Raw genomic sequence first — 26,922 nt, 5'->3', positions numbered from 1 at the left:
ACGAAAATATTAACAGCTGTGAAGGAGAAACTTCAAACTTACTGTGCGATTGCATATGCCAGAATTAGTGTTAATGCAAGGTGAAGATAACGAACAGTGATCAATCTCATAACAAATGTGGATTATAAAATACTCTAAAGAACTTTTAGCAAACTTGAAATCACAAAACGTTTCCCAAATCAATAACATCAAAACCTATGACTTTTCAACACTATGCATGACCATTCCTCGGGATAAATTAAAGACTATAGTTTTTGACATCATACACAGTTGCTTCTTCAACAAAAATGGAAAACGAAAATATTTATATCTAGCGATCAGTCATCCAAAAACTTGCTTTGTGGAGCACGACTCTGGTTCCGCGCGCGGGTGCTTTGGGGTAGGGAGTGTGCTGGGGTTTCCCGTTGGCGGTGTCTTCGTCGTCTTTGGTGGTCAGGTCTTCGGGCGGTCTGTTGGTGTTCCCGTGGGTGCCGGTTGTGCTCCCTGGTTGGCTGACCTGTTTCTATATTCATATGAAGCACAATGTATTCAAAACTTCCAGGTAAGAAGAAAACATATCTGGTTGTTGCCTTCAATTCGACATTTAGATCTATCGATGACGTTTTATCTATTAACAATAATAACTTTCATTCATATGTCAATTCGATTTATCCCTGTGAGCTCGAAATAAAAGACACCACAGAGTCGTCCACTTCTGCTTCATACTTAAATGTTTTATTGAGGGTAGATATTGTCGGCAAGCTGACAGCTCGACTGTTTGGCGAACGGGGTGATTTCGGTTTCTTCATCGTCAACTTCCCACATTTATGTAGCAATAATCCATTGTCACCTCCATATGGTATTAGTATTTAGTCCGTCAATACAACCTATAATTGGGTCGGGTGCTATCTGACGTGTTTCATGCCGATTGTTGGGTCTTTCTTGGCACACTGATTGTGACTACGGTTAACCCCGTTTGCCTGATCGGGATATAGGGCTCACAGCGGGTGTGACCGGTCGACAAGGGATGTTTACTCCTCCTAGGAACATGATACCACCTTAAGACCCATATTTACTAACGTTCGTAGACGTAAACGTAGAGTATATCAAGACATAGCGATCGTATACGTGGAGGGTGGTATTCACTAAAAGTCGTAGGCGAAGAATCACGTCAGAAATAAACGCAACTCTGTGTGTGCTTTATTAGTCCACTTAAGCCCATTGTAACTTTAAGAATAAACAAAACAAATAGCGACTTGTCATTGTTTTTATCGAAAATTTCTTTGAAAAAGACCTTACAAACCCTTTAGATGCACATACGCTGTTTAGTGATACACAACTTAATTGTATTTATGCAGATTATATCGTTTTCTAGAGTTCATCTGCAATTGTGTGACAATTCTCATAATTTTGAGCCCGATCTAATATACCTTGTGGCAGATCTAACCTAGCTTTTAGAAATAATGGGAATCCTTTAATTTTTTTTAAGTCATGCATGTGGTTTTTTTTTTAAATCAATTAATAGTCATTTTGCCATCTATTTTATTATATAGGGTAGATCTAGCATCTTTCAAGGAAATATTTTTTTTTCAAAACAAGATGGAATTCACGTACATATATGCAATTATACATGCGATGTTTTAGATTTGAAAATAAGAGAGTGACTGTGTGTAAAATAATGTATGTGATCGACAGCTATGATACCGTAATAACATGTCCATTTAATTACCTTCCTTTCTCATTGCTAAATGTGTGTGTAGAAAAAAAAATATTTCTACTTGATTGGTGATCATTACTTTGTGATCATAAGCAAATACTGGTAGTCCAAATTACTTTTTGTTACATTTGGTGTAGCGATAGCAGATGAGCGGATCATAGGATTTATTTTCAATTAGATTGACAATTGTGTGTAATTTGTTTCAGGGAGCAAATGTGATGCCACCTAGTGTAGTCATGTGTAGACTTTCAATCTTTACGAGTGTCATTTCCTATAAACTATAATCTTACATGAGTCAAATCTTCATTGATAATGCATCTATGAATCTTTCTACCATTCATTATTTGCATGTAATTGACCTTTATATGTGAACAGCTAGGTAAAGGTCTTTGCAGCATATACTATTAAACTCCAAAGATGATACATTCAGTATACATATTATTTCATTCTAATTTGTCCCATTTTACAAAAATGTCATTGATACTAATACTCCTCTGTACAAATTTTAACCCACCAGGCAACTTTGTTATTTTCTGATAACATTTTTAAAGATTTATATTGTCATCTTTTTAATATCAAGATGTTGAAATCATTCTAGAAATGGAAGTAATACAACATCAATAACAACATGAAAATTCATTAACAAAATTTCTATTAAAAAGTATAATTACATATACATAATTGCATGTACAAAAATGCATGTACTTAATTTCTTAATCATGTATTTTAACAGATTTTATTTTGTCGAATATATAAAACATTTTATTTTTGTTAAATGTATAAATAAATATATAAGATGACATCAATGTAACAGATGGATCATGAACATAAGCATGGATTGGTCAGTGGGTCGAGTACCAGATTAAGGGTCCTGGGTTGGATTCTCAGTCCTGTCTTATATTTTTGAATCCTTTCTTTGCTCTTCCTTTCACTTTATCATGGCAATGGAAGATGAGCATTTCTCTGCTTCACAAAAGCTTTATCAGGACATTGCAGTATTGTACCCATAGACTAAAAGAATAATAGCATTACATTGATTAAAACAACTGTCATTAGACTGCAATTAAATTTCATAAGGCTTGAAAAATAAATATAACATAATTGTTAGTTAAATAACTGCAACAATGAGATAATATTGATTTTATTGTATATTTATCTACACCATATCTGCAAGTATCGCCTACAATTTTTAACTTTAATAACTTATAACCCATAATCATATTAAGAGAGAAAGATTTCAAATTACCCCATGTTAACTTTATTATTTCTTCATTACCCATTCCCCTTGTAATGATATTGGTCCCAAAACAGATAAAATACTCGTTAACTAAGAATACTTTGTGGTAAGTTTCAGTTAAGGATATAATACGCGTGTCTCAATAAAGAATAATGTTTCGTGACATTTCAGGTACGATTCTCTTGAATTCTATTTGTTTCCACAAAACACCCCGGAGTATATTCTCAGGTTTGTTTTAGTCTAGAGTTAACATATTTTGATAGTTCCTGGTTGTAGCAAGTAAAAATGTAAAATCAGCTGATGTGTACTGCAGTAACTTGTGTAAATGGGATTTTACTATAGTAAAGGTGATAAAAGTCTTTGGCACAATCAAGTATCGAACCTGGGACCCTTGCATTACTAGTTAGGTGACCTAACCACTGAGCTACTCAGGCCGATATATAAAGTATGTTAATATAACTACAATATAAATTTAAAGGGGCATATCAGCTTTGAAAGTGATGGCAACAATTTTTCTCTCTCAAAATCTCTCAATGGAAAAGGAATATATATTAATGACTAATAAAAATATTTATTTTGTGAAAAACAAAAACAAAAAAAGAAAGAAACTAGAGAAACCTAATAAAACTACATTTGATAACCGTTTGCAGTGTAAAGAAATATATATAGAAGAATTATTGGCTTGCAAGATAATAATTATTTAATCACAAAAATTACATATATTCATTGGCCAGCTTTGAGATTAAAAAGTGTTTGAAATAACTGAATACTTGTGTTATTACTGAAATATATAATATAGAGCAATTTTTATTGAATTCAATTTTTGGTGATAAAATTACAGTTACTGTAATGCCCCTTTAAACTTATTTTGGAAATCATGCAAGAATTTTTATATCGAGGAGATCAAAAAATAATTTCAGAGAAACATAGCGTATGTCCTTAAAATGGTTAATTTTTATTCGCCAAAATGGTGAAGAGATGCCAGACAGACAGGTACACAATATGCAAAATAGACAAACTTTGATCATAAAAACTTATAAATTATGTTCTTAAGTATTTGCCTAAACTCTTAATCATCAATGCATTAAGAAAATCATTACATTTACACCTCTGACTTTTTAAAAATTTGTAAGTACAGAAATGGTTATGTGTACAGACGGTGGATATTCTTACATCATATATGTACTGTACATCCAGCATCCCAATCCTAACCCTGAGACATCATGGAAATGCATTTAAATGAAGGAATGCTGTTGTCTCTGTTGGCAATTTATTTCCTGACATCTTTAAGACCCTTTGGAAAATAAAAGAAGTCAACTAACTTGGATATCTTGTGCATGTTACATGTATATCAGACCTAATATCTCCAATTAATATATAGTCAATGTTATTTTAAATTAAATAAATTAACATTGACTTCAAACAGTTATACAATAGTATTGGAATGCTATTTTGTTTCACAATATCTTCTAAACCTTTTGCACATGAATGTGCACAAACGATAATTGAAATGATGCTTAAATAGACTGTAACTGTTCTCATCTGGTATCGGGTCCATTCGCACTATCTACCTGTTCGCCCAGACTATATATTGTTAAAGCGATAATAATTTTCATATTTTACAACCAATGGAGGGGCACATACAAATCAAGCATTTTAGAATTGGTGTCTGAATATCAAATATTTATTTTTTTAGATTCATTTTTCACCAATATTCCTGTTTAAATTTCTTTATGTAAAATGATGTGGAAGCATGGGCATGCCTGTGTACAGGTAGATACGCTACTACTTAACTCTTGTCTCAGTCATGAAATAAAAAAATTGGATAAATAATTTGGTATTTCAATTATGGTATTGTCAAAAGTTTGAAGCTACCATGCACACAAATGAGCTTGTGTCTTAAAAGTTAAAATCGGTAAGAATCAAGCATTTTTTTTAAAAATGTGGAAAGTGGCATAAAAATGGATTTTAATGAAACTCATACAAAATGTTCATGATACATATCTAATAAAAAGATCCAACCAACAATTCATTTTCACATTGTTACCATGGAAACCACGTGCCTTTTAGACAGTATGTTATGTATTTAAGTATAACTCTAGAATTTCTCTTTATGCAAGCACATATTTGTTACTGGTTATCATGAGACACTTTTGATTGAATTTTTTATTCAAACATACATTGATTTATGGTAATCAACATCGACAATTGAAATTCATCTCACCCCTTGCTAATTATACTGGTTTCCTGGGGCTAATTTTGCTTTTTTTAAAAAGCAGTAAATTTCCTAGACTTTTTAAAACATCTACAACCATGTGAAGATGTACTAACTTATTTTACACATAATATAGCATTTGTTCTACAATTATCAAGAAAAAAATCCGTTGGCAAGTTGCACGTTCATACATAAAAAACAGTTTATTCCCGTGATATATTGCCAATTTTACTGTCAAATTACCTCCGTTGATAACTCTTCAGATTCAGGAGATAAAAGCGGTATTGTTTACATTATCTCAAAATTAAAAAGCTCCTTCATATATATGCATTTTTTTTTATTACGGTGAATAGCAACTAATACGAGTTATTAATACAGGTTATTTATATTCAAATATGTTCCCGCGGGGATCCGGGTTAGAAAAGGTTCCCAGTACCCCTTGCTTGTCGTAAGAGGCGACTATATGGGGCGGTCCTTCGGATGAGACCGCAAAAATCGAGGTCCCATGTCGCAGCAGATGTGGCACGATAAAGATCCCTCCCTGCCATAAGCGGCGAGCATAGGCCTAAATTCGACAATGGTGACGTCTCTATATAAGTCAAAAAATCTCGAGCAACATACAATCAATGAATATTCAAATAGATTTTTTTTCACAATTGATAAATTCATTCAATCAATATACTTTTAGAATACAACTTAAGTAATTAGGCCTAGTTTATTATGCAGTGACAGTCATGACTTGTGAAAAAATTAAACTGAGCTAGCTAGCTATTTTGCGAGGAAAAATAATATCATTTATGCTTATTCTAAATATTTGCAAGATATGTAGTGAATTCACATGCTGTAGTACATGAAAAGGATTTTTTGGGGGAAGTCTTACAATTTTGAATAATATGGCAGTTGGGAGAGGGTGTCCGGACTCATTCCCTGTGCATCTTACATAGACTCTTCCAATGAAATAGGGGTGTTTAAAAGAACAACAATGAAATTTGTTTGCACTTTTATGAAGATCACACAATAGAATAAAAAACACTTCATATATGCAATATTCTTAATTAAAATCCCCATGTATTGTACGTAAAAGGCCCTCCGTGGGGCGAGTGGTTAGAGCGCGGGTTGGAATCCTACGCAAGCCGATATGTGCCAGGGTATAGAAATAATATTTATTTAACTGGCGGCCGCTGCTTAATTCATATGGCGGCCGCCACTTATTATCTGGCGGTCGCCATATAAATTAACTGGCGACCGCCAGTTATTTTATTTGGCGGCTGCCACTTAATTTATATATTGGCGACTGACAATTGCAAAAACAATGTAATTCGTATCGCTGAGTGATTATTTTGGAAAGATTTAGAATAGTACGCAAACACGCAAGATCGTTTTTCAAAGTCTATAGGGAAAGTCGGAGGAGAAATTGTCTTCTACAATTGTTGACAAGCAGAAAAGGAACCTAAAATGTCTCTTTTGCCCAAACGTTGTTCTCCTAAACTGGAGGGAGGGGGCTCCGTTCATCCTTCTATTGATCAGTTAATTCATTATTACATTTTTACCATTCATTACTAACACCAAAAGAGTGGGGTTGGGGCCAATCCGCCAATTAATCTTATTTCACATGTGAAAATAGCTTAGTTTGCATGTGAAAATAACAGAAATTGAACGTTGTCAAAAAATGGAGGGTCAGCCCCGTGGTTCTACGTATTTAACAGTACAATCGAAAAACAATAATTTGATGCTCTTAACTAATCACAGACATATTAAGCATTAGGGAGGGATTGCACCCCTTTCATTTTCAGAGAGAGATACAGAAACAGAGAGGATTTGAATAACTGGCGACAGCCATTAAATGATTTAAATTGAGTGGCGACCGCCATATAAATTAACTGGCGGTCGCCAGATAATAAGTGGCGGCCGCCAGTTAAATTAAGTGGAGGCCGCCATTTAAATAAATATTAATTCTATACCCTGGCACCTATCGGCTTCTGTTGAATCCCGCTCGCGTCGGTGAGTGAGAAAGTTTCCCAGTTTACTTTCGGAAGGTCGGTGGTCTCTTCCCAGGTGCATTGTAACTGGATTCTCTCTTCCGCCAATAAAAATTGGGCGCCACCAGATAACTGCAAAATTCCTGAGTGTGGCGGAAAACATCAATCAATCATGTATTGTACATAGCACTGACATATTATTCACATAGGCCCCTATATCATATTGAACAGAATCCAGGGCTACAAGGATTAAATATGCCAGCGCCATGTAAATAAAATATTTAATGTATATCAAAGTTTGCTACAAGTTACACACCTCCCCCTTTTTATTGAATATTGACAACTATTATACATTGCATGACATCCATTTAAATGGTGATCCTAATCATTTGATCTCAAGTATACTACTGTATCTTTTCATAACCATAAGTACAATTTCCCTGTCCTTGTGAGCAAAGAAGTTGCATTAATTTGATAGTTAGTTGATTTGTCATGCATTATTCATACTAAACTAACCCTAAAACGGGGGATTCACATCACTGGATGGGGTATAGCAAGTACCAAGGCATGGGAACTCGGCTTTAGGGGTTGAAATTTTTAAATTCCAAAACAAAAAACCAGAAGTTTGTAAAACAAGCTCGTAATTTAATCAGACCCGCTATTGCTTCAGTTGTAGTATGAAATCAAACATAGAATGTGACGTCTTACATGTCATTTTTGTCATTTTAGAACAGATACTTTCCAAAATTGCATTATAAACATGATGAATGGCAACATTTACAAGTTGTGTTTTGTGCCGTTTACATAAACGTTCAGTTGGGTGTTCTTGCTTTATGCTAAACACAGCGATTCAAAGTAGCTAAAAATTAAATTTTCCAAATTATGTTGTCTTTTACCAAATGAATGCACAAATGATACACATACATGTATCTTTATCAAAATTTTATTTGGTAAGCATGTGTCAAGTCATAATGACTTGCAATTAATCATCCTACTCGGCGAACATATGTGTAAAATATGTACCCGATAGGCCGGAAAATGATAGAAAGGAGAATAAAGAAACTGTCTTATTTGTAATACATACATGTGTATTCCCATTATCACTGAGAGCCCAAGGGCAGATTTCTCATACAAATATTGTAAATATGGCTGTTCTCTAACAGCTGAAAACAATTTTGATTGAATTTTAAGCACTACGCTTAGACTGATTAGTGTTTGAAAATCATTGATTTTGCCAATTTCTTCAATTTCTGGAAATTTCTTACCTCTATATACGCTCTTTAGGACAGTTGTAAGATTGGGGGGGGGGGGGCGAACCAAATGACAAACTAGTTGCTTCTTTAGCTGGTTGAGACATTTCTATTTTCCCCATATATTAAAATAATGAGTAGATTTTTAGAGGGAAATTGGTTGGGTTTTTTCAATGCCCAATATCATTTCCAAGCACAAAAATGATAATTTTAGTTACACTGGAATGACCCTGAATTCATTATTATTATTATAATATCTGAACAATATATATAAAAAGTATTCAAATGTTGGTGAATTTTCCAATCAACAATAAGTATAAAATAATAATGTAATTATAGGAACAAATATGAATTATTTGTGTTCTCACTTTCCCCACAGGAACATCATTCGAACACCCGTACTAAATGTACATACAATGCAGGCCCAGTAAACCGCACAGGTAAAACTCTCGACCACACAGGTCTATCATTTTCACACATTGGGCGGACACACCTTCCCACTTCCACGGCCTGGTCAGAACTAACACGTAAGCATTTACAGCCGTGACCAGCTATCCGTAACGACTATATGGTGAGAACAAACTATGGAACGTCATAACAAGCATAATAAAACAAACTCAAATTGTGACAACTAACAATAGCACATGGAACTACTTGATCAGTTGCTAGTCTACCAAACACATTTAAAGGGAAAGGCAACCGAAAAGATTTTTACCTGATAAATGATAGGATTAATCATATGATAAAGATTTGTCAAACAATTCTGTTTATATACACATCGGGGTTAAGGTATCCCGAGTAAAATAACAAGTAATAACAGCATATTCATATAAAAGTAAAATTCTTTCAAGTGTCGCATATTTTTCGTAAAAATCGTTTGTCAATACATAAACAAACATCGTATCACGTGGGGAAATCCTTTGCTTAACTATTACGTCGTCATACAAGTGGCATAGAGCTATTTTTATCCGCTAGACTTTTAATTGTTTATCACCTCGATACAGGTGAAAGATGCACTCAAATCATTTGCAGTTTGGGCTTGATATGTCGACATTGATATGGTAAATTTAAAGAGTGATACAGATCGATACAATATCCTCTCAAATATAGCAATTTCCATTATCTCAACTCAAATGTTGAGCATTTTCCACATGCACATCCAAATCGTATCTAAACGAGGCAAAATATTGTTCCTTTCGTAACAAAATCCTAAATCGGCAATTAGCTACCTTTCTGAATATGCCTTGATCGAAATAAAATAATCGTCATTTTTCACCTGTATGGAGTCGATATGTACATGCGTTGGTTTTCTTTACTCCAAATGACTATACAAATCGGGGGCGATATCAAGGTCACAAAGTGATGTTAAGATTACTTTACAGTCTTTCGTGCACATACTATATATAAAAAATATGAGACATATATTATCGAAGAAAACTGGGGGGAAAATCATCTGACAAACAGATTTAAACACATACAGCTTGAATACCAGATAACAGCAATAAATAGCGAGAAAATATTATGACATTTTCCCCGCGATACAACTATAAATATGTACGTCGTGACGTACTTTCATATTGTGACGTCATATAGTATGAAGTGCACCGAGGTACATTTTATGATGTTTGTTTTACCTTTACTCGGAACACCTTAACCATGCTGCGTATGGTCTTGATAATCTTCAATACTAATTTGAAAACGTCAAAAATTGAAATTCCCACGATCTATCGAGGCTGCCATGGTGTGTAACTCTTTTGTATTCAAGACCACAACAATCAATAATTTTCACGTCACACCGTCTGTTCCGGTTTTGATGAGATTCTAAGATCATCCACACGTGCTTGGGTTCAGGACCCCCCCCCCCCCCCCACCTCAGAATAAGCTACATGAGATGATTTAATTATTTTTTTCTTGAAGATATTTCTATTGCATGTCAACAACGTCTTGCATACCCATAAAGTCCAAATTTATTCAAAATAAGCCCTTTGGAAAAAATACCCTCACTGATTATTATAACAGAACTTATAATAACCAGTAAGGTTTTTTTTAAGGGCTTATTTTGAATTACATGTATTTTGGACTTTATGTAAAACATGTTGACATGCATTAGAAATATTTTCAACACCAAAATTAATTGACTCAACTCGTGTAGCTTATTCGGAGGGGGGGGGGGGGGTCCTGAACCCAAGCACCTATGAGATCATCAAAGTTGTGCATGTGGTAGATTTTACGAATAAATAGGTTGATGCCTTCCTGGCAAACAGTGCATTACACTAATGCGAAGGGGAGATGTGAATAAAGTTGTATTATTCTCTCGAAATTCCCGACTCAACCAAGTCAGTTGAAAAGAAAAGACTACATAAACTGTGGATCCATTATTTGCGCAATGACAGGTTGAGGTTCGCGACATTTACCGTCTTTCTTGTCTACGACTCGACCGAACGTCTTATTTTCTCAATTTCTTATTGCGAAAGAACGGGCTCAAATCAATACGGCTTTAAACTTAACTGTTCGTGACTTGTCATGTTTACATTGCTGCTAATGAAATAAACAGGAATAGACAGTGTGACGTCATAAATCAAACTTCAATATCCAATTTAAAATACATGATACATTAATATCGATTTAATTGTTAATCAAGGAATTTTGTTGTTAAAGACTGTCAATTACGATGTAAAACTTAGACGGTACCAATTTTGATGCACCAGATGCGCATTTCGACAAATAATGTCTATTCAGTGATGCTCAACCGAAATGTTTGAAATCCGAAATAACTATGAAGTTTTAGATCTAAATATAGCCAAAAACAGCGTGCCAAACAAGTGGAGCCAAATTCGTCCAAGGATAAGAGCTATGCATGAGGGAGATAATCCTTAATTTTGAAATGAATTTCTAAATTTTATAACAGCAATTAAATATACATCCGTATTTTCAAGCTAGTAACGAAGTACTTAACTACTGGGCTGTAGAGACCCTCGGGGACTAACAGTCCACCAGCAGAGGCCTCGACCCAGGGGTCATAATGTTTTCAAACAGCAATTTCTCAGTTTTAAGATATTCGTATACGACGCCTGTTATACGACCTCCCTGACTTTTATGTGGAGCAGTACTTAAGTTGCCAATAAATTTTATTTTATAGATATAATATATAGATGACCTCTAACAATAATATAGATTTCATTTTTCCAAGGGCTGTTGCGGATTTTAATTATATAGCGATAAACTTCTGCTATTTTTTTTGAAAATCAGTAAGTGTTAAAATTCATGTTTATTTCCGTTGTCATGGCAACAATTACCGTGGAAAAATTGAGCGTTTGTTAATTTTTTAAAATGGGTAAACCCATTAAAAATCTAAATCAAGTAGACAAAATAACATAAAATATTTACTTACGGGAAATATATCCCCCTAAAGTACCAAAAAAATTATTGATTTACACAAAAAATTTAAGTTCTTGTTGCTAAGAAAATGAATGGCCTTGGATACCAGACCTATAATGTGTCCAAAATCATTTTTAGGTTTGTTTTTGTATTAAGTGGGATAAAATCAAACATATATCAGCAGCTTTTGAAAAACATTTTTTTTTTGACTTTCCATGAAATGCTTGATGCTCTGATTTTGACTCTTAATGTGTAAATAGTGAGCACCTATAAATATGTAACTAACTAACACATATGTATATGTCCTCACTATTTACAAATGAAGATTCAAACATTATATGAGCTACATAGATTGAGAACGGATAAGGGACTGTGATCCAAGCAAATGTCTTATGTACTTAATCCGTTTGAAGTCAATTTAACACTACTTAGGGACCTACTCAGAGGTCAAAACAAAGGTCATTTCTACACAAACAACTTAACTTACTTGTCAGTCCATGCCGTCTTCTTTTTCAACAAGTACAACATCGCAGATGCATGCACAAATGCGTTAGATTTGATGAACCTTCCATTTGAATTTGTAAACAACACTGAATAACGGAACAGTTGATAGTTGATCGACATACCTTAGACAAGCATACGTGTACGTTGAAATCCGTTGCTTTTCTCCCAAGGTTCTCTTTTATTCTTCGTCATTTTAAGTGATAATGCGGCCGCCGCTTAGGGTGTTCAAAATAGATGAGCAAAATATGTTCACCTTTATTTCGCTTCGAAGTGACAATAACCACTGCGCACACGTAAGTACAATCGTATACTTAAGAATTCTTAAATTACGTCTGCAGTTACGAACGGTTTTCTGAATACCATTTTACGAGTACGTGACTTTAATCTTAAGTCAGACGTAAATTCTACGTTTACGTTTGCGTCTACGAACTTTAGTAAATATGGGTCCTGGTGTGTCCGGTGGTCCGTGTTTCCCCAACTATCTATTTTGTGCTGCTTGTGGTAGTTATGAGATTGATCACTGTTCGTTATCTTCACCTTTCACACAGGTTATGTAAGACACATTAAATTAAGCAAGAATTGTGATCCAACGGTTGTGTTCTAGCATATAATTTATGATTCTAGATATCTTATTATACAAACATTATGACTTTAAAAACGGACGTTTCGTGTTGCGGACGGTGCTGGTACGTTGGGAAACCCTCAGTGCTGTGTCAGTAAGCGTTAAGCGTGAGACAACATAAGTATACATCGCCTACAATAGGTGGCGTCTTAATAGTTTTTGAAAATCTTTAACGGGACGTAAACATTAGCCAACTATTCACCTGATCAAGATACAAATGTACAGGGATCAGGGAGGATGTGACCGGTCAACAGGGGGATGTTTATTACTCCTAATCACATGACCCCCACCTCTGGTGTGTCTACGGATTCCTGTTTGCTCTAAATATAGTTTCATCTTCTTTATATAAGGCTGATAAGTTAAATTTCTTTATCTTCACATTATCATCAATACATATTTAGTTTGAATTTACCTGAAAGTCCACGCGCTATTCTTTCGTTAACAAAAGTTCCATTTGATCTGAAAGAAGAAATATTGCTATGATATACCCGGATAATGGCAAAATTACCGAACAAACACACTTCCCAACCATTACAATAAAACTTTATAATTACCCTCTCCTTAGTAGGTCAGAATCTGAAATGACAACAAAAATGATTGATAAACGAAAAGTATCTGATGTATACAAAACAGGGTATATATGTCACAAATAAGATTAGGAAGAAATACGATCCAACCGTTGTGCTCTAAACAGGTAAATTATTTTTCTAGATATTTGATGACAAGAAAATTCCTTGAACTCTCTTTTCTGTTTGGCATACACTATTCTACTTGTAAACAATGAGTTTCATACAGCAGAATTAACAACTTAGTACGATTTGTCTCTCCTGTCGCAAATTGGTTTACTTACACTTTTTTATCAACACACAGCAAATGGTAAATCCAAAACAAACAGCGACACCAATCGCTAAAACTTCCAAGATTGACGAGGAGTCGGTTGTGGAACAATTTTGAAGACCTTTAAGGAAAGAAAGTATCGACACATATTTAGTACACTTTGGTTTAGGAGAGAAAGTAATTTTTCATCATTATACGATGTAACGTTAGTGGGGGCAGATTAAAGACTATGAAATGCGAATCGGTTTATAAATAGCGTAAACTGTCCAATTTTCTTTAAATCGTATACAATGAGTAAAATTACTTTCATTCATTATCATTTTGTTTAGTAAATCGCATTTGATATTGTTTGATGAATAATTCTAATTGAAATAATGAAGTTGATATCACGCACACCACATATTGCTGTCAAATTTATTGTGACGTCATTCTTAAAACGTCACCCGTGCGAATTCAGGTTATAATACCGTACCAGTGCCTCTTGCTTGTAGCAACAGTTTACTAAATGGGGCATTTGTTCAGATGAAAGCACAAAATCCGAGGCCTCTTGTCATAGATGATTTGTGATAAATATCCCTCCATGATCAAAGGCTGTAAACGCCGATCATAGGCCTAACACAAAACTCGAATAACATTTTTCTGTTAGCGCTTTCGGCTTTAATGCCTATTCAGACGGTGATGAAATACAATGGCTTAGCAACGTCAATATATCACGGCGTAATTCATTAAATGATAATTTATTGTGTCGTGATATTATGTTAACGTTATCCAGGGGTTATGTGTTTACCCAACTCTATTTTGTAGTCCTTATATGAGTTATGGAATTTATCAAAGTACGTTGTCTGAATCTTTTCATCAATACGATACATTAAAAAAAACGATTTTTTCTCTTGTTTTCGTTTCTAAAATCTTCTCAACAATTTTTATTGAATTTAAAGTATAAACAATATACTAATTTGTGAATTGGTTTATCAAACAAAAGATCGTCAGAAAAATGATAAGATATGTGAATCTGAAAATCAGTACTACATATGTGGTAGTACAAATCTATTCTTATTTGTTTCTTATATATTTATTCATTTTTTGTTTGATTATATTTTTGAAAAGTTTAGCAAATTTCGGATTGAGTAGGACTTCTACTCCGTATCGGATTGAGTTGTTTTTCTTATGCGCATTTGATTGAGTTGATATTTTTGTAACGCTAAATTTCATTCGTCATTAAGTGTTACCCAATAATCACGATTCACCTTTAACTATAAGTTACCGTTCAAACTGTGTAAAACAGAGCGATTTACATTTTACTTCGAAGATCTGTTCAGCTTCTGCAGGTGCATCTTGTGGTAGGTAAGAATCATATTTACTTAGGTCTTACTTTACTACAATATTTTTGTATATGACTCTTATTCTTAATTGCAACGTTTATAATTTATTGTATTTTTTGCAGTTGAAGTTGTCTAAGTATATTTTCAGAATGTGATTGTAAGTTCAAAGATCAAATTCTTACAGAACATATTTTTTTATTATAAATGTATGCTGTATTATTGGTAACTTATTGTCAACAGTTTATCTAAATTATATACTTGTACTTTTTGTCTAATATAATTGTTACTAGTTTTGCTTATAGGTCAATGCCTTATACATTTCTACAAAAATAAATCAACATAAAGCCGAATCAAGACTTTTTCCTTGCTGCTCGGTTAAACATGTATTTAGGCCTAACTACGTTTTTAAAACGTAGGAGAAAATATTGCGTGTTCTTTCTATAATTCATAAAATGACTATTTACCTAAATGAACGTTGTACATAAAAATTCTGTCACATATAAATGTTATGAAATACGATGGAAGATAATGTGGGTAGATCAAATATCACTTTTACGATCACAAGGTCAAAAAGTTGTACTTTACTGATTGATTGTATGTTGTTTAACGTCCCGCTCGAGAATTTATCACTCATATGAAAATGTCACCACTGTCGGTGAAGGGCTACAAAATTTAGGCCTATTCTCAGCGAGCACGGTCTTTGAGCAGGGAGGGATCTTTATTCTGGCGCACCTGTGACCTTTTTGTGGCGCCATCCGAAGGACCACCCCAAACCATAGCCTCGTACGCAAAAACTATGTAAATAAATCATATCACACGGAGCTACATCATTTACAATACATAATACATACTGTAAACTTGTATTTCACAAATTTCTAAGATGGCCCCTGTCTCAGGATCATCTTCAGGCGTGTCGTATGTTGTTTCTACAATGACGTATCTTGCCGTTTGTTTACATGGAATGTCTATTATATTGTCAGGTAATCCCGTGGATATGTCAGTATAACATCGAGTTCTCTCTGACGTGGTAGTCCCTGCAGCTGATGAGTTAGAGACGTCCAGATAAAAATGTTTAAATCGGATTGGGGACCAATCAACTGAAGTGTAAAATAAATACTTATAAGGAATGTACAAGTGTATATTCATTGATTGGTTTTATTTTGTTTAACATACATTTGTATAAACAACAAGATGCGTTTGTGAAACACAAATGCCCCCGATAATGACCAATTCGAAATATGGCCAAGGTCACAAGGACAAATATCTTGGTACAAGTAGAAAATCTTGTCACAAGAAATGCTCATGTGCAATATGAAATTTCTAATATTTACCATTTAGAAGTTATGGCCAATGTCATTTTTAAAAGTAGGTCAAATGCCAAGGTCAAAAGGTTTAGTACCCACAGAATACCACAAGGAATACTCATGTGAAATATCAAAGCTCTAACACTCACTGTTTAAAAGTCATTAGAAAGGTTTATATTTTTTAAAAGTAGGTCAAGGTCACAGGGCCAATAGTTACTAACAAGGTTAAAGTTTCAGACAGAATGACAGACAGACAGGACACAAACAAAATGCGCCCCGATCTTGTTACATTAAATTATGAGAACATCCACAGAGAGACTTACAATCTTCCAAAATGTTCATGTTATACAATAATTTTGTGGGGATCCAGGTTAGAATAGGTTCTCAGTACCCCTTGCGTAAGAGGCGACTACTTAGGGCGGTCCTTTGGCACGATAAAGATCCATCCCTGCTCAAAGGCCGTAAGCGCCGAGCATAACCCTAAATTTTGCAGCCCTTCACCGGCAATGATGACGTCTCTATATGAGTTTGAACAGTAAGTGATAGAGCTTTGATATTTCACATAAGTATTCCTTGTGATAAGACCATTCCATGGGTACCAAACTGTTTTACCCTTAACCTTGGAGTTTGACCTACTTTTTAAAGAATGGACATTGGTCATAACTTGTAAATGGAAAATATTAGAGCTTTCTACTGGTACCAAGATATTTGTCCATGTGACCTTGGCCATCTTTCGAATTGGCCATTTTCAGGGACATTTGTGTTTCACAAACACATGTTGTTAAATATAGGTTTTTTTTAAATATTGGTTTATAGGCAAAACTCAAAACTGTAGCTTCTACAGGAGTATATATTACAACATTAGTTGTTTTGTTTACTCCACCATCCTGCTGAAGTTTGAATACTGTATGTTAGGTATGGTTGTCTATCTTTATCTATACTCCCGCAAACAAAGTTCAGGGGGTATAATAGAATTGAAATATCCGTTTGTCTGTCTGTAGACATAATTTTATCCGTGCATGTGCTAAGAATGAGTTTCCCTGGCGGTCCCCAGCGAGCTTACTCTTTTTCGAAAATCAAGGAAACAATATTTTGCGTGCCAAGGGGGTTGTGATCCTTGACAAGGAACATCCTTTAACATCCCATCCGACGGACATAAAACTTAAAAGCAGGTAAAAAAGATAATTTCGTATTTATAAACAGTTGTATTATAAGTGTTCAAATTGTTTTGTAAAAATCGCATTCTTGTAAATATTGTATAATATAATGATTGTCAATGTTTTTAAAGGGTTCTTGCATTGATTGCACATTACCAAATCGTCTATTCCGCATGGGCGTAAAATCACTATATTTGAATGTAATGTATAGTTAATAGACAGTCACAAGATATACATGCAGGCTGAAGTTCTCTTGACTAGTAATAAAGAAGGAGTCAATGGCCGATGCGTATTGTTGCAATAAACACAATTTGTCCTGGCGTTTCATTACGATGTTACACGGTTTGTTTACTTTGTTTTGAATAGAATAAAGTTTACTTGTGTCACAGAAATCCCAACCGATTTGCCAAAGAGAATATTTGTATATAGTTTTATGAAATATTTTGAATTACTGTACGGAATTTTAAAGTGTGCAATATGATCTTGAAGTGAATTTTTGCGCCGCTTCGTCTCCCTTTGGTGTTGCCACCTCACTCGAGCCTTGACTCGGGTGAGTGAAACTATAGTTTCGAACTTGGGACCCCAGAATTTACTGATCAGGTCTTCTAACTACTAAGCTGTTCAGGCCGATATACACGGTACATCTGACCAAACAAACATCTACATAATCAAAGGCAAATGTTGGTGAATAAGTCGTATAAAGATCTAAATATGTTTATTCGCCTTACCTTCTTTTCTAGAGTATATTTTGACACTTGTTATCCTGTACTCTTCTCCCAGATCCACTTGAAACCAGGCTATAGGATTCCCGTGAAGGGTATGGGCGCAATCATAGAATCCTGTTGCCAAGTACCCATCATTGGCTTTTGACGCATATCGAGTACTGTACGTCGAACTTTGTGATAGTGTTGTTGTCGATCTTAAGCTAAGGTTTTCTGAAAAAAATATTATATCTTTTGACATGGTATATACGTAAAGGATCATAGACAATACGAACTGCATGTTGATGGAGAAAACATTCAACATCGATTTGACTAATATAATTGTTATAAATTATACCAAAAAAATTAAATAATGACTTGAATGTGTATCATCCGATGTTCATGTATTATTATTGTACCTAATTACTTTAAAGCAGATTGATTAGTTTATCAAGTTATTAACTTTCCCTTAATTACATGCTTCAAAACATTTGCATGTAGAAGAAAACAATAAAAAGGTTATTTTAAAAAGTAAATAGTAGCGGGTACGCATATTGTCTGTTAGGCGTCCATAATAACCCCACGCGGGGTCAGGGGAATTGCAACATGATGTGTAACTCAGACGAAACTGTCTAAATTTAAGGCTGAATGAGCGTAAAACAACGAATTACTAAGGGTTATTTGATAATTTTATTTCTCTTAATCTTATTTCACGGTACTGTTGTAACCAAACACACCACTTTAGACGGATAAGACCGCTGATGCTCTGAAAGTTCTAACTGGTCACGTGACTGTCACTTGAAATGATAAATTACACGGTTGTAAAAACCGATTTAAAATCAAATAATTTTTGTTAAAACAGGTGAAATACTGTATAATATTTTAAATTCGTGGGGGCCAATTTTCGTGGATTGCTGAATTTTTACGGGTTCGTGGGGACGTAATTTTACGGATTTATGTATTTGTAAGAAAATAAATCTGCAATGTTTGATTCATTGAGGATGTAAATCCGTGGGTGAGGGGTACCTACGAATTCCACGAAAATTAAGCCACCACGAAATCTAATGATTCCACAGTAATGTATGACATAACGAAATATGTGCAATGATTTAATAGCATTTTTACAAGATAAAAAAAGATGTCGTAATTCGGACCATAAAACCTTAAGTCCTACTTGGAAAATATACATACCCCTGTACATGTAAACAAGAGGTCCACATGCATTAACGGTCACCTGATTATTAGTTAAAATTATCACTTGTGAATCATATTCTGCATATCTAAGCTAAATTCTAATTTGTAGCAACAGTATAAAACAAAATGTGTTCTTAAAACTTAAATGCCCTTGGAAGTGCCTATACTGATGTAAGGATTTACATGATATATGTAACATTAACATGAGATGACTAATTTGGATCTGTCCTGCAGTAAAAATCCCAAGGCTGCACAATTCATAATTTTTTATATATCCTTTCCTGTTGTTACTATATATGCAGTTAGTTTTTATACGGTAACATCAAACATAAAGAAGTATTTCAAGTGATGAAGACAACAGTCACTATAATGATGTTGGTACCACCCTAACACCAAATCCATTATACTCTTGGAATCATCCAATTGACAATTTTGGTAAAGGTCGACCTACTCTTTCTGAATATCTTATTTTGTTTCAATTTAGAGTCAATAGCATTAACGAACACATTTAAATGTTTCGCACATTAATACTATATATTACTAAGTTTTGGTCCCACACTGAGTTCAGAACCTCTCCCCCAGGGATCATAAAATTTACAATTTTTGTAGAGGCCTTATTACTCTTCATCATTATGCATTTAGATATATCTTACATTTGGTTTGATAGTAAAGATTATTGACAGTTCTTGCCCCCTCCCTCAAGGCCTCAGGGGTGCAGGAATCCTGAAATTTATAATGTTGTCCATCTTGTTAAAAAGGATGTTTCATACCAAATTTAAAAGGGATTGGGATGTTACTTATCAAGAAGTTTAAGATGTTGTATTGTTCACGCATTCAATAACTCACCATTTTGGCTCCACCTTGATGCCAAAACCCCTACCTTTGGGATCATCAAATTTACAATTTTATTACAGGACTACATGTACCTATTTTGTTTTTAAATATCCATGTAGTATCAATAGCACTAGCGATGTTATTTAGTGATTTGCACATAAACACTATATACCGAGTTTTGCCCACCCCTGGGGTTAGAACCTCTACCCAAGGGATAATGAAATTTATAATTTTGGTAGAGACCTTCCTGCTCTACTATGTAGTTAATTTTTCTTACACATGTATGGTTGTAGAGATGGCAGTTTTCCCTACTCCTAAGGCCCGAGGAGTGCAGGAGTCCTGAAATTTATAATTCATGTTTCCCTTGTCCCAACGATGCTTCATACCAAAATTGAAAGGAACTGGAATGGTACTTATCTAGAAGAAATTAAAATGTTCTATTGTTCATACATTTAATAACTGAACATTTTGGCCCCACTCCAATACCAAAACCCCTATCCCTGGGATCATTAAACTTACAAGTTTGGTAAAGGACTACCTATTCTTTCTAAACACCCATTTAGTTTCAATATCACTAAAGAAGATGATATTTAAGTGTTTTACACATAGACGCTTATGTCAAGTTAGCCCCTACCTGGCGTGAGAACCTCTACCCCGGGGATCGTGAAATATACAATCTAGGTAGGCGAATTCCTGCTCTACATCACGATGCATTTAGGTTATCTTAAACATGTGTGGTTGTAGAGAGAAGATTTTGAAAATTTGTCAATTTTTGGCAGTGCTTGTCCCTCCGATAAGGCCCAAGGGGCTTATGAGTCCTGAAATTACTATGTACCCCCCCCCCCCCCTTGTCACAATATGCTTCATACCAAATTTGAAAAGAATTAGAGTGAAGTAAAGTTAAAAATGGTCCACTGTTACATGTAACGGACTACAACCAATTGCAATAAAAAACCTGAGTTTACTCAAGTGATCTAAAATGTTATGAAATACCCCATTTCGATCCACTGTAAATTGTCGGAAAATATTAGACCCCTTGGTCAGAAAAATATTTTAATGAAGTTATAATGAGTATAATACAAAATCTCGAGTCTACCCTATAATCCATATAGGAGGAGTTTTCACAAGCTCCATATGTATTTTAAACTCCCACCTTTCTTTGATCCACTATAACTCAATTTTTTACTTGCTACACTATAGGAACACTATGTGGACGCAACTCTTAAGAAACCGCTTAACGGCTTTTGTTCAAATTTTGTGAGGATTGTCAGTCACTATATATAGTTGATCATATTGCGCCGCCATTTTAATTCGACAAATTTTACAGGATTGTGGGACTTTGTTAAATTTGTACATGCTACACTGTAGGAACACTGGACCTCCTAGAGACCGTTGTACGGATTTTGTTCAAAATTTGCAGGATTGTTAGTCACAATATGTAGTTGATCATATTCCACCGCAATTTCGATTCTACAAATGGTACAAGAGTTATGGTGCTTCTGTGCTTCATCTTTTTTTTACGGCGGTGGGGGACAAGGCTACACGTAGCAATCTTGTTCGGTTATTTATTCAACAATAAGAAATATGCACTGAATGCTGCATACTCTCCACATTTCTGGTCATGTAAAATACGTTGATAACATTCCTGACTGCATGAACATTATTTTTTTACATGAAGTAGATTTTGTCAATTTCACTTGATAAAAAGAAGTATGCATTTTACTTAACACCGTTTGAATTTTCTCCCAAACAAAGATATCATACACATATACTTAGTCGTTTGTGTTGTCGCTTGTTATTTTGCTGAGCATACTAACATACAGAACTAAACATCATCACCAACTAAGATCCCTTTCACTTAAGGTGCATGCATTGAAAGTGTCAGTTGCTAGGAGATTTGCGGAAAGAATCTTAAAAACGACGGTATTATGGGGTCCTGGTTAGAATAGGTCCTCCGTACCCTTTGCTTGTCCATCGGATGAGACCGCAAAACAAACGAGATCCCGTGTCACATCAGGTGTTGCACGATAAAGATCTCTCCCTTCTAAATGACCAGCGCTACCTTTATCAGCCCTTCAACTCAATGGTAGCGTCTCCACATGAAAGATTCTTGAGATGGACGTTAAGCGATATACAATCAATCATTAAAATCATACTTGAAGAAATGGCCTCTCAATCCCAAAGCTTACGTCGAGTCACCGTGTCAATGAAAATTTTTTTTTTTAAAAAAACCTACCATTACATTTCTTACATTGTGTAAATCCGAATAACAAAATAAAAGACATCCTGACTAGGACGGCCATATTTGATAATATAAACATGCGGATATTTCAACGTTTGTTTTCTTGAAACTCTATATTTAGACTGGTAAGACGACAGTGTGTCGTATTTTGTAATGGCAATGTTATCAGGCTGTGGCGATCTAAACCCGGTCAGTGAATTTACACGGACAGATGAACTTCCCTGTTTTAATCTCCAGCTGACGATGAAGTCAATAAGTGGTTATTTCTTGTTTTACTTTTATATCAATGGATCTAGATTCTCTTTAATATCGTTACCGTCCTTTAGAGAGTTTTAATGTAAGCATTATAAAGGTATAAATTATTTATGAAAGTAATTAGTTATGAAAGTATTCAAATTTGTCTGTAAAAATCGCTTTCGTGTAAATTTTGTAGAATGATTTTGTTGTAAATGTTTCTAAAACGTTCTTGCATTGATTTCACATTATCAAAAAGAATGTCATTTATAGTTAATGGTCAGTCACAAGATATGCATCCAGGCTGAAATTCTACGTTAAATTGGTAAGAATGTGTCAATTTTGAATGTCCGATGCGTATTCTGGGAAATATTTACTTCATCCTGGCGTTTCATTACGACGTTATACGGTTTGTTTGAATATATTGAAAGGCGAATATAACGAACATTGATCAATCTCATAACTCCTATAAGCAATACAAAATATATAGCTGGGCAAACACGGAGACTCAAGAGGTGGGATCAGGTGCCCAGGAGGAGTAAGCATCCCCTGTCGACCGGTCACACCCGCCGTGAGCCCTATATCCTGATCAATAAAGTTTTCTCGTGTCACAGAAATCCCAATGTATTTGCCAAAGAGAATTAACATAAAGTTTTATGAAGTATTTTAAATCAGTGTTGGGAACTTTCATGGGAATAAAGAATAGTAAAAAAAATATTTTTTAAAAATCACAAAAGCAGAGCCAAAGTCTCAGGTGAGCGATGTTGGCATCTTGTGTAGCAATACATCAATATCACCTGTATGTGGTGTTTATGTCCCTCAACTGATTCGGTAGACAAGAGCTTGTTCTGTGTATGATCACTTTTTGACTCTGTACAAACTTACATTCTACGGTCGTTATACATCTAACGATCTAGTTTGACAATACAATCTCTCCTTGGGTTGTCTGACGTGTTTTATCCCCTGAAGGTTAATCGATCCTCATGTGATGTCATAGGTTTGTGTAAAAAATCTTTATCAAATTGAACTTTGCACATGATAGAAATATATCATTCAGAGGAATTTTATTCACTTTATCACATTAAAAAAAATGGTAAAGTATGGATTTTCAAAAAGTTTATATTTTCCATAAATGATTACTTCTTTGTAATCAAAAAAAATGTTGTCAAGGGCAATAACTCTAATGCTGGTATTTCTTCTACTGTATGTCTATTATACATGATTTCCCTAATATTCACAATTAATTTATTCATATTTATGAATTAGCTTTTTTTAAACTGTTGACATTCCAACAAGTTTTTATTTATTTTAATTATTCTGTATAAATTTCTGATGTTAATATATACTGCCGGGTTTTTTTTTTAATGTCTGACATCTTTAAAAATGTGGCAACATACACTTTTTTATTTGGTTATTGATTAAATTTAACTAAATTAAATGGAAATTAATACAGATTTTGCACTTTTAACCATTAATATTGATAAGTCACATGAGGATCGGCCCACCTTAATTGTTAGGCCGTTCTTGGTACACTGATTTTGACTATGGGTTGCTCTTTTTACCTGATCGAGATATAGGGCTCATGGCGTGTTTGACCGGTAGATGGGATGCTTACTTCTAGGAATCTGAACGCATTTTCATCAATAAGAGTAAATTTTGAACTTAATCTGACGCCGACTACGTAAACCTAGTTACGCATAATCTTAGTTTAGCGCAAACCGCGTTTCACGAAACGACATATATACATGCATACGTTATTACTCGACAAAATTTTCAGCTATGCTTAGTTGCCTCGTCCTGAGCATGCGTACATCATACTTTCGTGTACGTTTTCACTTGTCGTCAAAACAATGAGTGACAAGGACGCAAAGAAAATACACAAGTGGAATTGGGAGGAGACCGAGAGGCAGTCAAATTATCCTATTCCATAATGTTTGAGAACTGCAAACTAAATCAAATATATCACTCTATAAACAAAATATATTTCATCTATATATTGTTCATCTCTCCATATGAGTGAAAAATTCGAGAGTGAGACGTTAAACAAGATACAATCAATCAATCAATCAGTCAAATGTATTCATATTAAAGTGCATGTAGGTCGACACGATACATCTACATTGTGTATATATTAACTATATATTTATACTTTAAATGGATAATTAATGTACACCTAAATATGTAAGTGTGTGTGAAAAATTGAATACGTGTGCATATTTTATAATTTGGGATTGTATACAGGTACGTACCATCATTTCTCAAAGTGAAGAGGGGAGGGGTGCAGCCAAACATAAATTAGATGTTTGTTTTTCAAATAATCTTATAACGCAAAAAAGTGTTTGTCCTATTTGCAAAAGCCTAATTCGGAGGCGGGGTGGTGTTGAATTATTTTGCAGTGATTGTCTCAATTTGTTCTCTCTAAAGTTTCATTTTCTTCAACAGGGAGCATGTTAAAGTCTTCTAGTATGAGTGCCTCAAAACATTTTCCCAAAAACATCGTGTATGTGTGTAAGGGGAAGGGGTGGGGGTAGGCTTCTACTAATAATGCTCATGATCAGACATCGCTAAATACATTTCTTTATAACTTCCTCTCATTCATTTACAGTACAAAATAAGAAAAAACATTGGCATTGTTAAAAACGTTTAAGTACAACGCAAGGTGAACCCCCTCCCATTCACTCCGCCTCGCACCTGATATACATGTATATGTTTTTTTCTTTATTTGATAAAGATGAAAGATACCGTATGCCTGTATGGATTACTCTACACACCGACGACTTTGATACATCGTGAATATCACTTATCACCGAAATTCGTCAAGTATCGAACAGTTACGAAGACCTAATCTTTTTATTAGAAAAAACTTTACTAGGCCATTCATATTTTTATAAATCTCGGGAAAAAAATCCGTCATATCATGTAATATATTGTATCTAATAAGATGGGATTTTTTTTTCAAAATTTAAGATATACAATGGAAAGCAGTAGATGCAAAAATAAATGTTCATGAAATATACATTACGCTCCCGTAAATCGACCCACCATACGACAGAGATCGAATCGGGCTCGCTAATCATTTGTCCCAAGTTAGTCAGAGCGGAAGTTTTGAAATGGTTTTTAAATACATATTACAACAAAGTGAATTGAATATTCCCATTACAGTGGAATATCTTACAAAGGGATTTGGGAATAGCACTGTACATTTATCACTCATGTACACGTAGATACTTTTGGTTAATAACAATACAGTATAGATAAGACATAAAATTTACTAGTTTTCGAAGGGAAGTAACCCTTACATATTTATCGTTGTGGACGTTAAAAACGTCCTGTCTCGAAAAATTCGATCACGACGCATAACTTGTATATAAACAATCGGCCATGCTTTCTGCTTACGTAGATACTTGCGTTAGGGTTCGACCTGATGTAGCCTTTCTATTGGTTACATTTAGTAGAAAACTTACGTAAATTTTAAAGTTCATTCAATGAAACGATTTTCGTAAAATATCAAGTCTAGTCAGAAAGGTATGCCAAACTAAGCTTACGCAATTAGTTAAGACATTCGATGAAACGGCGTCCTGATCCCACCTCTGGTATGTCCACGGTCCGTATTTGCCCAACTGTCTATTTCGTATTACTTACAGGAGTTATGAAATTGATCACTCTTCGCTATCGTTACTTTTTCATGACACATGTGAAACGTGATGAATTAAGATCACGTGTCGTTTTTCCGTGGTAATGTTATTAATTAAAAAGTAATTCTAAACCATACATCCTTTTGAGGCAGCTTCTTCTTTTTTAGTTTTATTCAATTATTGTATTACATAAGTAATCATAATTGTAATCAAACACATCACACAGTATTTGACCCAATGACGAGCTATATTGGTAAATAAGATCGCTACAAAAAACTTCCATATTCCACATAAAACAAGACCCTTTTTATAGGGACGTCTCCATATGAGTGAAACATTATTGAGAGGGGTGTTAAACAATACACAAACAAACCTTTTTATGGGTACCAAAGTTCTTCTTGAACTAGAGGTTTTTTATCTACTTTGGAAAAACTTAACCTTTGCCTTAATCAACGTTCCTGCCATATGGGGGAATCGGTGCTTCACAAGGACGTCTCCTTTTTTTTTTTTTTGGTAACAATTCAATGATTGAATTTTTGTCTCATATTTTGAATTGTTTAATGTCCCATATTGTTTGATGT

General features: G+C 34.5%; 1 protein-coding gene across 1 annotated transcript; it reads right to left on the bottom strand.

Annotated features, from left to right (window-relative positions):
• Positions 1–225: 225 nt before the first annotated feature.
• LOC125663264 (uncharacterized) lies at positions 226–22,541 on the bottom strand. The gene is made up of 7 exons (XM_056146800.1): positions 22,467–22,541; positions 18,230–18,436; positions 15,892–16,137; positions 13,732–13,839; positions 13,436–13,457; positions 13,294–13,340; positions 226–502 (listed from the first exon to the last, which is right to left on the bottom strand). Exons 1-7 carry the CDS (start codon positions 22,531–22,533, stop codon positions 318–320), a joined length of 882 nt encoding a protein of 293 aa, XP_056002775.1. The 5' UTR covers positions 22,534–22,541; the 3' UTR covers positions 226–317.
• Positions 22,542–26,922: the final 4,381 nt, after the last annotated feature.

The sequence above is a fragment of the Ostrea edulis genome, chromosome 8, assembly GCF_947568905.1.
Source record: "Ostrea edulis chromosome 8, xbOstEdul1.1, whole genome shotgun sequence".
Lineage (NCBI taxonomy): Eukaryota > Metazoa > Mollusca > Bivalvia > Ostreida > Ostreidae > Ostrea > Ostrea edulis.
Note: the sequence above shows the minus strand (reverse complement) of the source record. Positions and strands in the feature narration are given on the sequence as shown.